This window comes from Sinocyclocheilus rhinocerous, unplaced genomic scaffold (genome assembly GCF_001515625.1).
Source record: "Sinocyclocheilus rhinocerous isolate Xijiao unplaced genomic scaffold, SAMN03320098_v1.1 scaffold331, whole genome shotgun sequence".
In the NCBI taxonomy this organism is placed as follows: Eukaryota; Metazoa; Chordata; class Actinopteri; order Cypriniformes; family Cyprinidae; genus Sinocyclocheilus; species Sinocyclocheilus rhinocerous.
Genome location: NW_015656164.1, coordinates 257,324 through 270,826, shown reverse-complemented (window position 1 = coordinate 270,826; position 13,503 = coordinate 257,324). Strand labels below are relative to the sequence as shown.

The window sequence follows — 13,503 nt, the reverse complement described above, 5'->3', positions numbered from 1 at the left end:
CAGGCGCTGGGGCTGGAGCCGACACTGGAGCGAGCTCTGGGGCTGGAGCTGACACTGGACCATGCTCTGGGGCTGGAGCCGACACTGGAGCGAGCTCTGGGGCTGGAGCCGACACGGGAACGAGCTCTGGGCGGCGTTCTGGGGCGAGGATGAGGGCAGAAATCAGTCCTTTTCACCTCATCCTCCTCTTTTGGTTACGGGTAAACGGCGCGAACGGCGGGCTTGACATCGGCGCGGCCGGCGGGCTTGTTCTGGCTTGGGGCCAGACGCTCTCCAGACACCAGAGGATCCCTTCCCTCCAGCTTAGTCCCGTGGTGTCTGGGAGGTCCCGTGCCAGAACAAAGAGTTGATGGTGGCGTCATCTAAAGCCGTCGGCGCGGCTAGCCCGCAGAACTCCCTGGCATACTCAACGAAGGGGAGATCTCTACGGGCTAGCTCAATGAAGCGTGCCGCGATCTCCATAATCGCGGGAGGAGCCAAGGAAAACAAAAAACTTTAAAAAAATGAAAACAAAAACGGAGAAAAGGGGCACCGCTTACTTTCAGTTTTCGGTGCTGTCTTCTGTCACGGTGTGCCTACTGTGAGGAGCGAGGAACAAGGAACGAGGAATGAGGAGAACGCAGGAGAATCATGATCAACAGTCTTTATTTAACATCTAGGGAAACACACGTAGGACACAGGATCGACATTCAAGACAGCACGCTAGACATGGAAACACACAGGGCTTAAATCATGGGACTAATCAAGGAATTCACGAGACACACCTGGAATTAAATTAACGCAATCAACATGGGAAAACTGGTACATAGAAAGCACGTGGGGGAGGAAAACATGGAACACAGAACTGACATATATAACATGGGTAGCTCTCAGCCGCTTTCATTTTTTACAAAGTAGTTCCCGAATGAAATAAGGTTGGAGACCCCTGCATTAATGAATAAAAAACAGGGGATATATTTGTGTTTCAATTCGCAATATGAACAGCTGTTCACTTTGACTTTAGCCTGTAAGTTAGGTTTAGAACATGATGTTATCTGTTCTGATATATAGTGTGAAAGCATTTGTAAATTTGGCAGTAAAAATCCATTGTTTTGGTCGAGCTTGTTTGTAAAAGAAGTTCAAGCATTTTAAATTTGTGTTAACTGTATGCATTTTGTGTCAAAGCAACAAGAAATGTGTTAATTGTATAGCCTACACACTAATGGATGTTGTGCTAACTGCGATAAGAGTTTAGGAAAATTGTAAAAGTATTGAAAAAATTGTCATAGTGATTGTAAAAAACTGTATTCAGAAAGTGACCAATAATTTGTGACCAATATTCTATACGTAGATTGATTTCTCCTCTCTAAACTGTTTCTCAAGCATGTTCTCTCATCACCACTGCTGCTATGTGAGTATGACGTATCACAACACTACGGAGACCGACGCGTTTCCTGAGAGTCATATAGAATGTAAATTTAACATGGCAGAGGTAGAGCTGCATCTTCCACCAAATAATTACAGTGAACCAAAGAAATAAAAGCAAACTATCTAGGGATGTGCCCGAATAGTGAATCCGTATTCAGAAAGGCACATAAAACGAATAACACGTTCTACAGAGCCACTAAAGGGACATTGTCAGCCGGTTGCTAGTGGTAGTCTGTAACATTATAGTCAGTGGTGTACCATGGGATTTCAGTCAGGGCCTTCAGTAAGCAACTGTAAAACACATACACACATCTTACACACGTTATAGCTAATGCAGCCATATGCAAATAATGCACTTATTATGCTGCCCACAGGCTCTTAACAACAAAGACATCTGATTAACAATTTCAACAGTAGGCTAGAATAGGGTGAATAGGCAATAACATCATGCAGTTGTCCTTTTTGCTTCAGTTGATTGAGCAATTCTTTCTCAGTGTAGAGAGACGCCAAAGAAGACAGCCTTGTTTGTGCAGTTGTGTTCCTTGCATAGGTTTTTATCTGTTTGAGAGCCAAAAATTAGTGTTCCACAGAGGCTGTAGACACTGGGATTGTTAGGAACAGGCAGGTGAGTGCATAAAGTTCTGCCATACTGTCTGCAAGGCTTGTCAACCTCAGAGAATTCAGGAGATCACTTATACTTTTACTGCGAAAGTTTGACATGTTATACATGACTTTGAGCTCAGGTTTGAGTCTGTTCAGGTCAAACTGTCCACCGTACAGTAGTTCTGCATCAGACTCCTGAGCTCTGCCTCTGGAAATGTCTGCTTGAATTTATCAAACTGCTCAGAATCTAGTAATCCAACAAACATCAGTCTTTTGTGATCTTCAAATCTGTTCCTAATTTGTGTGAGTATGTTATTGATTACAGCTACGTGAAGCTCTCTGTAGTGGGAGTGAGCATCAGGCTTTCCATGCGGTGTGCTTTGCTGTCCCACCGCCAGTACGGCGTTTTCAAAGATGTCATCGAACTTAGCTCTCCCTCCTTTTCAACACTGTAATTCAACACTGAAAATCTGTAATTCTGGCCAGACGTCTAAAGTCTTGCTTTGTAGAATCCCAAAGAGCACACCAGCAATGTCGAAAATGCCAGTAAAGCAAAAAAACAAGAAACAAAAAAATTTTTTTTTAAGTGTGCCAGGTGTCCAGACGCACAGTGTACAGTTTCCCAGTCAAAATGTTCAGTGTGGTCAAGGATGTGCTGGAAAAGCTCAAACCAGCCCAATTCTTTTGTCGTGGACAGTGCACACTAGTCTGGTATTAAATTTCCACCTCACCTGCATTACATGTGGCAGCCGTCTTTGACAAATCTCATTCAGTAATTTTGTGTGTTTGGGAGAACGAATAAAAAATAAAGATAATCCACGGAGATTTGCAAAAAATACCTTGCATTCTTAAATTTTTGATGCTCCCTGGGACATCACTAGGTTCAAAGTGTGTGCATAACAATGCACGAAGAGGACCTGGGGGACTTGTCTTTTACGCGAGCCTGTACTCAATCTAGTCCCCATGCCATTACAACATAGCACTGAGCCACTAATTTTAATTTACAGTTGTAGCTCTCCAGCATATCCAGAACCAACCCGGCTAGATCCTGGGCTCGTTTTTTGTCTGTAACGTTCTCAAATTTAAAAAAATCTCTCCTTTACCCCCATTTCAGTCACGTACCTGAGGACATATGAGAGCTGCGCTGTTTTACTGAAGTCATTCGTCTCATCGACCATAACCGCCACAACCCACATAGCAACTGTCGTCTGGCCCAGCTCTGGGCCAAACAACCAGTTACACTCGGCCCACATGCAGCAAAGAATTACGGCCCTTGTTTGGCCCAGACACATAGAGACCAGTCTTTAACCAGAAACCCCAAAACTGAGCCATAAAAAAAGCCAAAAAAAACTCAGCCATGGATCCATCAATAGGCAGTAAAACACACAGTTACACATTTAGACAATTAAGCATCTGTAATTCACACATCTTTAGATTGTGAGGGAAACCAGATCTGAAGGAAAGACTTTCTGGCTCAGCTGGGACTTGAACCAGAGATCTTGCCGTGAGGAGAAAGCATTTCCCACTAAACCACTTATGCTGCGCTTAGCCACATACATAAAATACAGACACTTGTGGAATAATAATAAATTAAAAATTGCAAAACATTTTTCATGATTGTATGTAAATAAAAGAAAATAATAATAATAACAAAATTTACAGGTACTAAACTCTGTTTGGATAGATGCTGAAATGTACAACATACACAGCAAAATCATCAGTGAACACTGCACACAATGTTAAAAGAAACACTAAAGTAGTTAGTCAAATTAAATTATCAAATAACTGATGATTGAGCATTTGGTAAAATCAACTGCAAATCAAACACATTAAATCTCTGAAGGTCCCAGCAAAGGATGATTAAACAACTCCACACACAGCGTCACCAGCTTCACTCATTACTAACTAGATTGCCTTTATTTCGGTCAGACATCTACAGAAGCTCTTATTGAGAATTAACAGAGGTTTAGATGTTGATATTTATTTCATTTGTAGTCACCATTGTGGTGGGCAGTGTTTGCTTTAGTTGGGATCTTGGTGCTCGTACTTATTGCATTAGCTTTTCTTTGGCTGCTGGAACTGTGTGTTTGTAAAGCACAGTTGTTGTGGCAAATAAAGCCAAGATAGAATGGGATCAGGTACTATCTTCCTATCTTGCTGGTGATGATGAAGTCATAACAAAATGTGCATCTAATAACTTTAAAATTTCATCAATAGTTGTAATGGCGTTTTGTTTTTAATTTTGGTTAACTTTGGCATTTATAGCCACCAACCTTGTGAAACTGCAGTATCGGCACTAATAGCATTGAAATGATCACACATCCTGAAGACAGACATCAAGATTTTGCATATGAATCACAAAAACGGTGACAATCAAAACGAAAAAGCTTCATGCTGCACAATGCATGATGGGTGGCTTCATAGTACAAAACTTGATTCTTCCTTAATTTCACATCCTGGATTCCCAAGCTTTTTTGGTTTTGATTGTAACCACTGTGGTGATTCATATGCAAAATCTTGATGTCTGTGTGTGTGACCACATGATGCACTTGCTCAAAATAGCATTGTATCCACTTTCAGGATATGTGATTATAACATTAAAAACAAAACACCATTACAACTACTGATGAACTTTTAAGGCTGTTAGACACATGCTTTGTGATGACTTTATCATCACCAGCAAGATAGGAAGATAGTACCTGATCCCATTCTATCGTGGCTTTCTTTGCTACAACAACTGTGCTTTACAAACACACAGTTACAACAGCCAACGAAAAGCTAACACAAGAAGTACGAGGACCAAGATCCCAACTAAAGCAAACACAGCCCACCACAATGGTGACTTCAAATGAAATAAATAACATCTAATCCTCTGTTAATTCTCAATAAGAGTTTCACTAGACGTCTGACAGAATTAAAGTCAGTCTGGTTAGTAATGAGTGAAGCTGGTGATGCTGTATGTGGAGTTGTTTAATAATCCTTTGCTGAGATCTTCAGAGATTTAATGTGTTTGACTTGCAGTTGATTTTACCAAATGCTCAATAATCAGTTATTTTATATAACAATCATTTAATTTGATCATTCATCTTGTGAACTTCAACACTACTTTAGTGTTTCTTTTAACATTGTGTGCAGTGTTCACTGAAGATTTTGATGTGTATGTTGTACATTTCAGCATCTATCCAAACAGAGTTTTGTACCTGTCAATGTTTTTTATTATTATTTTATTTTATATACATGCAATAATGTAATTCATTACACTAATGAAAATGATAACTAAATAATCAAGAATTTTTTTTTTTTTGGCAAAATGAGTCACAATGAGCAAATTTTCAAAATTAGTTATTTTTATTATCATTCTCCATTAAAAAACCTTCAAAATGATATAATTTGTTGGAATCGGATGTAAAATGACTGAGCTACACCCATTTGTTGTAACACTCCAAAGAGAAAGGAAAAATTGAAATTGCATCATATGACCCCTTTAATCGATTTATTGCCCAATAACTCATAAAGTTCTCAGAAGGTTCGTGACCTAAATTGTGTGCCTTGATCAGTGAAAATCTCCTTCGGGATTCCCACTCGGGAGATTACACGAAACAGCGCATCCGCTACGCTTTTTGAGGAAATACTATGACTGTCTCAGGGTATCGCGCTGCGTAATCCACCAGGACTAATGCAAAGCAATGCTCCGTGCGATGGACAGGACTAGGGTTGCAAAAAAGTGGAACATTTTGGAAACTTTCCAGGATTTTTTTTAATCTTCCAGGGATTTTTGGAAAGTTTCCGGAAATTTACCAGAAATTTTCCACACCTTTGCAACCCTAGACAGGACGGGTGCATTTCCATAAACAGTCACTTTTCAGATCAAGTACTGCGTTTCTCGGATTTTCACAGCTCCTGTTTCCCGGTGGCTTTTTATCCGGTCTCTATATGCCAATTACTGCAATCAGACACAGGTGTTGTCATTTTGCGCTTGACTCACTGCTCATCTCCCCTCTCTCTCTCCAGCTGCAGACCTTGCTGAACCACGCCCCCTCGCCACAGCTGCTTTGAAACTATTTGTGTTATATCATTGTTATCAATAAAACTGTCTTGACTTGATTTCTAAACTGTTGCTGTAATTGTCTTCTCAGGTGATTCTCCTCCAGTCTCTCTGATCGTCAGTCCCAGCAGAACTCAACACTTCACATCAGCTTCTTTCTCTCTGAGCTGTGAGGACCAGAGTAACTCTACTGGATGGAGAGTGAGAAGATACACAGAGAGATGGGGGCTGGAAGATTGTTCATCAGTGTGGAGATCACAAACAGGATCTACCTGTACAATCAGAACCACCTCCCCATATGACACTGGAGTGTACTGGTGTGAGTCTAAATCTGGAGAGTACTATCATCCTGTTAACATCACTCTACACTGTGAGTCTGTGTTTTTGTATTTATTCATCTTCTAAAGCCCTTATTTTATGCTTCTGATTTAAATAGCAGGATTGTGATCTCAATTCAATCATCCACGCAATCTTATTTCTAAATGATAACAAATACCCTAGACCAGGGATGTCCAAACTTGGTCCTGGAGGGCCGGTGTCCTGAAGAGTTTAGCTCCAACCCTAATTAAGCACACCTGAACCAGCTAATCAAGGTCTTACTAGGCATACTAGAAACTTCCCGGCAGGTGTGTTGAGGAAAGTTGGAGCAAAACTCTGAAGGACACCGGCCCTCCAGGACCAAGTGTGGACACCCCTGTGCCAGACTATAGAACTTTTGATTATTAAACCATTGCTCAACCTTTGACTTTTGTCATAAAAAAAACATTGTGATTCTCAATTCATCCAGAATCGTGCAGCTCTAGTTGGTCATTTACCCACATCATGTAAACAAATAAATGTTTATTTGTTTACATATTTTATAAAGCCCCATTTTTACATGAGAAAATGTGTTGTTGTTGTTGTTGTTATTATTATTAATAGTAGTGTAGCATTGTAGTATTTTAACTAGTATTGTAACTCTGTTAGTAGTATTGTAACTATGTCCTATTTGGTTTATGTCTCAAGCTTCTCCATAAACTTTAGTTGGTCTAAAATTCAGCTGCCCACATAATTACTTGATTGTCTTCCACTGAACACACCTCTTCTGTTCTTTGTCATTTGCACAGACTTCCTGTGAATCCTACGTTTTACTTTTAAACTCTGCATAAGCTTGCACCCTCATGTCTCTGATTTGATTCACATTAGGGAAGGGCAATACCACTTTTTTTTTAATGTGATCTGATACAGATACTTTTTGTTACAATTTTACCTATACCACTTATTATTTTAAATGTGAAAGTGATTTTTAAAAATCGTGTTAATTTTTTGAAAAAAAAGAATTACACGTAAAGGCAAATTACATACACATACTGGCCTTTAATAACACATTTATTAGAAAAGCAAATGAGACAACAAATACGTCAAAATGTTTAAACAACCTATTATTATTATATTTTATTTTATATTATTATTATTATTATTAATAAAATAAACTACCATCAACAAACATATTTTCTTCAAAATTATTGTACTATCTACATATTTTACAAAAAAAAAATTTATTATATAACAAAAATCTTAATAAAATAAACCAGATACCAACAACAGAAAACTGTGCACACTTATTTCTTAATTTTAAACGAACAATTTTTTTCTTTATCTTCAACTTTGTACATTTTTGTAGTATTTATCAATGCTCAGAAAGATACCATAAGATCACTGTAATTGTTGATAAAGATTTCCTAATATTTTAGCTTTAGATTAGAGTTTAAGAAAAGCAACATGTTAACATCTTTTGGTTTCAGCCGATTTCGCCTCTTGACTAATTGCCTCTGCTGCCTTAGAAAACAGCCTCTTGTTCTCTTTTTTTTCCCCACCATTGCAAAGGGTCCTCACTTCTTGGGATCACCTTTTCTTCCATATATCTGCGCATTTCGATGTATGTGTCTGTTTTGGCTGTGCGGTTGCCCTGGAAAGCCAACATACGTGTGTCAAACTCCGGACATAATCCTCCTTTGGATGTTGAACAGTCTGCACCCTTCCTTTCAGTGTTTGCAGCAGGTGACTCTCGTGGCACTGACAAGGCTGTTCCCATAGAGGTGGTTGATGCAGAGGGTTCACTGATTGTTGCCTGTCTGTGCAGGGCTTGCATCTCACTGATAAGCCGTGATTTATGGTTTCTACATTTCCAGTATCACAAAACACAATGTTTTTTAACCTATTGTCCAAAAACATTGCTGACTGCAAGAGTATAGTTGTGCTCAATGTTTTCAACAGTGTTTGTTGCAAACTGTAATAAGTGTTATCCTTCTGCCTGGCAGACATGGTTGCATTTTTGAGAATGGGTTAACTATCTTAACAAGATAACAAGGGAGAGGGGCTGATTAATCACTATGGAGACAAACAAGCAAGGCTAGGAAACAATGGAGACCGGACCTAAGCACAGGAAGTGATACAGATACAAGTGGAACACAGGAAACACTTCAACATAAAAGTACATGAACAAAATACAGGGTAGACCGGACAGGGATCGTGACAGCTACATGGACTGTCTCAAGAGTGCAAGCCTGCATCTGCCAGTTGTGGTCAATGAAATGTCCTGATACAGTCAAACAGGCTTCGGTTGTTCTTGATGTCCACATGTCACTTGTTAAAACCACACTGCTTGCAGATTTTATGGAGTCCTTCAGTGTGGTTTTGACTTGCTCGTAGAGCTTTGGAATTTCACTAGACATCAAAGATTTCCTACCCAGGATATCAGGGATCAAGAACCTTCATAAAATGACGGAAACCTGCATCCTGCAACCATTGAACCTGGTTGCAAGTCAGTAACAATCATCTTGGCTAGGCTCCTTGTGATGTCTCGGGCTCTTTTGGAATCGATCTGAAAATGATAAAGGTTTTCCATTACACACATACATATACATACACACAGACAGTGTATATACTGTGCACACACACGCACACACCAAAGATGGGCACTCGAGTTAGTGACTCGGACTCGAGTCGCATTTTTATAGACTTCAGACTCGACCTGAAATGACTCCACAGACTTGACTCGACTCGAGTAAAAGGACTCGTGAAAATTTTAAAAGCAACTCGAGTCTTTTATCCTTAAATACTTATATAACTGATATTCAAAAGGCGGACCGCATCCGCACCCCTGCATCCATCCGGACTGCGAGCCGTAACACAGTAAGTGAGCAGCGTGTCAAAAAAGTGGAGCGGATCACATAACAAGCGCTCAGGGTCGTTTATTGTAAATATCTTTCAGCGCTATATGCCAAACAATGCTATGAGTGTGGAGCAAGCTGGATGTAGTTCTGTCTCTGATAAACATGGAGATGTAACAGATGAGATTGATAAGAGTGAGGCACAGAGTGGTGTGGAATATGTGTGTGAAGTTAATGATGTGGCACAGGCTGAAAGCTTAGAGGAAAATATGGTTGATGAGATGGATAGTTTATCCCAGTGTACGGATGATGGATTAGGAGATGATGAACAGTGGACAGAGGGCTCAAGAGGAACTGATAAAGATTTGTATACTGTTGAAGAAATTTATGCATTTCTTGATAAAACTAAAGGTAAAACTGGCATTGAAGTAAGTAATTACTTTCCTGATATGGACAAATTTATTGCGTAGGTGATGTGGGCTAGGAAGGTGAGTAGCTATGACGAGCTCTCACAACAGAAGCGGTATCGTCTAAAAAAAAACATATTAGTGGTCTTAGACAAGACAAAAAGACAGGGAGATCAATGTTAAAAACATGGACATTTTTCAGTTTCTCTCGGGAGCCAAATGGTGTGAAGGGGCTATGGCTGAGAGAAGAACCATTGTTTTTTAATAAAGCACTGGATTTAGACTCTTTTAAATCTGGATCCCTCAGAAAAATGTTGTGGACTGCAAATATTACCAAAATCGGACATTTTGTTTCTGAGGAAGGATGGATTTCTGCTGAAAACTTGGCTAAAAAACTGGGCATGAGATCAGTTCGAGTGGCAGATAGACTGTTGACTCAAATCTTTGAGTTTTTACCAACTGATTATAGACTGTCATTAGAGACACCGGTTGGAGAGGAGGAGACTTCTGTCTTCCCAGACCTGAATTTTTCAGCTGACGTTGAAGAAATGGAGAATGGTTTGCTTTCTTTTAAGACACCCCAGTTGGGACTTTTTTAGAAATGCTGGAAAGAAAGCTATTTATGTACTGTGTGTAAAGGTGTCACATCTTCTTCAGCTTCAGAATGTGAAAGAGTCTAAATGGCAAGAGTTTTTTGGATCAAGCGTTTCCCCTAAAGGTTGCTGGAGGACCTTGTACAAACCTCCCATTGAGAAAAGAACTGGAGACCTACAATGGAGGATTGTGCATGGTATAATAGCCACAAACAGACACAGAGCACACCTCGATCCACAGGTTGGGGAGGGCTGTCCTTTTTGTGGAGCACAAGAAACTGTCTTCCATTTATTTTTTAATTGTGGGAGATTACAACCATTATTTTATAAAATGGAAGAGTGGTGTCAAACTTTGGGGGAATTATTTGCACCTGCAAGGTTTATTTTTGGGCCAAAGTACAGCAGAAGTAAAATGAGGAGTCATGTTTTATTAAACTTCTTATTTGGGCAAGCAAAGATGGCTATATGGTTGTCAAGAAAAAGTAAATTGAATGATAAAGGATCAACTGATGCTATTTCAATATTGAAGGGATTAATAAAATCCCGTATTAGTATAGAGTATAGTTATTATAAGGTGATAAATGATCTGCAGATGTTCAAATATAAATGGGAAGTTAATCAATGCATTTGTGAAGTTGACTCTGATGAAGGTTTGCAAATTTATATTTGAGTAATGTTTGTTTTATAAACTTGCGCCAAAATTTTTTTTTTTTTTTTTTTTTTTTTTTTTTCTCTTTTGATGTCAATCTAAATTTTTTTTAACTTTTTGTAATAAAGAGACCATAAAAGTCAAAAAAAGTCTCTCTCTCTCTCTCTCTCTCTCTGGACGCGTGCCGGCGCCAAGTTTAAGAGCTGCGGATGACGTGATTATTTTAACAACAACAGAAACCACAAAACACAGAAGAAAACAACAATGGTGAAAATATAGTTATTTTTCATACTATCTATTTATCTATCTATAATGACTCTGACTGTTCAAACCATGTGACAAGACGTTTATCTACATTTAGCACACACATTCTGGTATTCCTAACATTAAGGGCACATTCCATACACAATTATTTTTATACTGTACAAACTGTATATTCTATCCCCAGAAGGTCAAAATTTATTGGTATTATTAGGATTGCAAAGGGGTGGAAAATTTCTGGTAAATTTCCGAAAACTTTCCAAAAATTCCCAGAACTTTCAAAAAAATCCTGGAAAATTTACAACATTTCTGTAATATTTCTGAAATTTACTGGAAATGTTCCACCTTTTTGCAACCTTAGGTATTATTATACTTCTTGTGGGGATGTTTTTGGTCTCTATAACGTAAGGAATACTAGTACATTCCCCATACACGCAGACGTGCGCACACACACACACACACATACACACGCACACACACTTTATATGTATTCTTATTCACCTAATGGTAACGAGAGAGAGAGAATTTGAATTTTAACCAAAAAAATTTCACACCTTTTACACTCTCAAAACAATCGTAATACAATAGTGACTCAAACTAAATTGATTTAGCATCAATAATCAATCATTGATCAATCATTAGCATCAATCATTGGAACAAACAAGAAAAAAAATAAAAGTTTGTGAACAACAGAGCAAATTGCATCATTGTAACACCACTGAACCGAAAAGAAAATTAGTTATTTCATCATCTTATAAAATTTAAACCCCACATTCTTGCTTCTATCCGATTTTTAAAAATAGATACAACTTCTCATCCTTCTGACCCTTCAATTTTATTCCTCCTGCTTATATATATATACTGCCATTTTTGCTTCTCCCACAATGAAATTCAAAAGTTGACATTTTATCTTGTTTTTCGCTACATATCGATATCCAAGAATAAAACATCTGAATAGTACAAATTTAATCTAACTTACCAAACAACAATGTAAGAAAATCTAATAAATAGCACAATCTTGTACACTCCACAAAACAATTAAAAATTGTTTCTTTTTTTTTTCACAAAAAGGACATGGATTACAAACATTTGGATTGATAACATGCACAAAACTGTGTAAAATTCTCCATTGGAGATCCCCCACCTTTTTTTTCCAAAGGAGGTTTATAAAAAACTCTCCACACAGGTTTTATACTCTGATCCAAACCTAATTTGTCTCTCCAAACAGTATCAACTTTTCTGCTTAAAACTTTCAAGTTTAAAATTTTAACACCGCTTTTATACAATGTTTTGCTGTTAGCCTCATTAATAGTTAGTTCCTCTAAGTTCTTCAACAATTCCCCATCTGCACCTTTAACATCAGGAACAATATAAACTTCTGGAAAAGGATCCTTGTTGTTTGGAACCACCTTTCCTTCACCATAGCTTATAAGGAGAGACTTTTCCTCTACCGTAAGATTCTGTTTTAAAGAAATCCAGTAATTTCCCTGCTAATCTTGTTGATCTAACTCCAATGCAAGAAGCAACCTTTTGTGAATTATTTGACTCGGGACCCCCAGCAGCTATTATGTGACACAATTGAACTTTTCTTGCTCTGCACATTGCATTTTAAAAACCCCATGCAGCTTCACTTGATACATCCAATCTAGCTCCAAACACAGTCGGTTCTTCTAATAACCAATATAAAGACAAACCAAAAAGCCCCTCTACTTTTCTTGAATAAGCTCCATATTCTAAAGACCCCTTTATAGAATGGGGTCAGTCCATTCAGCTGAATTTTGCTAGCGTCCATTAAAAACAAAGCAGAGTCCAGTCTCAGGCCTCCAGCTTGACTCAAAATAAAGTTAGCGACATTCCTCCAAACAAGATGTTCTGGTCCAGTTAAAAATCTTTTAATAAATTGTAAACGAAAAGTTGCTCCTCTGCTGGCCAGATGTACTAGTCCTTGTCCCCCTTCCTCCTTAGGGAGATATAGTACACTCTGCGGCACCCAGTGAAACTTATTCAAAAAAAAAGTCCACAATGAGAGCTTGTAGTTTTGCAAGAAGTCCACTAGGTGGCTCAGTACATGCCAAGCGATGCCAGAATGTTGAAGCCACCAAATTATTGATGACTATAAAGGTGCGTTCAAGTCATGTCGGATAGATCGTATTTACGAGTTGAACGCACATGAACGCCACCACAAAGTCGTTATTACGAGTGGGGAAACTCGAAATTTTCTTTAAGCCCCGAGTTTCCGAGTTGGAGGCGTGTCAATGAGAAACATGGCGGAATCGATGGATGCAACGTCTGTAGTTTGCGGTAATTTTTTTTTTAAATTGATAGTTTAGTTGTCCTATAAACTTAAATTGGTCATGTTCTTGTTACGCAGCTAGTTAATGAAATC

At 38.6% G+C, this 13,503-nt stretch overlaps 1 protein-coding gene across 1 annotated transcript in view; it reads left to right on the top strand.

The window, feature by feature from the left end:
- Nucleotides 1-13,503, top strand: part of LOC107719708 (Fc receptor-like protein 3) — a 39,473-nt gene that overhangs the window by 16,791 nt on the left and 9,179 nt on the right. The window contains 1 exon segment of the mRNA XM_016527195.1: nt 6,147-6,425. Within this exon segment, the coding sequence (XP_016382681.1) occupies nt 6,147-6,425 (279 nt within the window).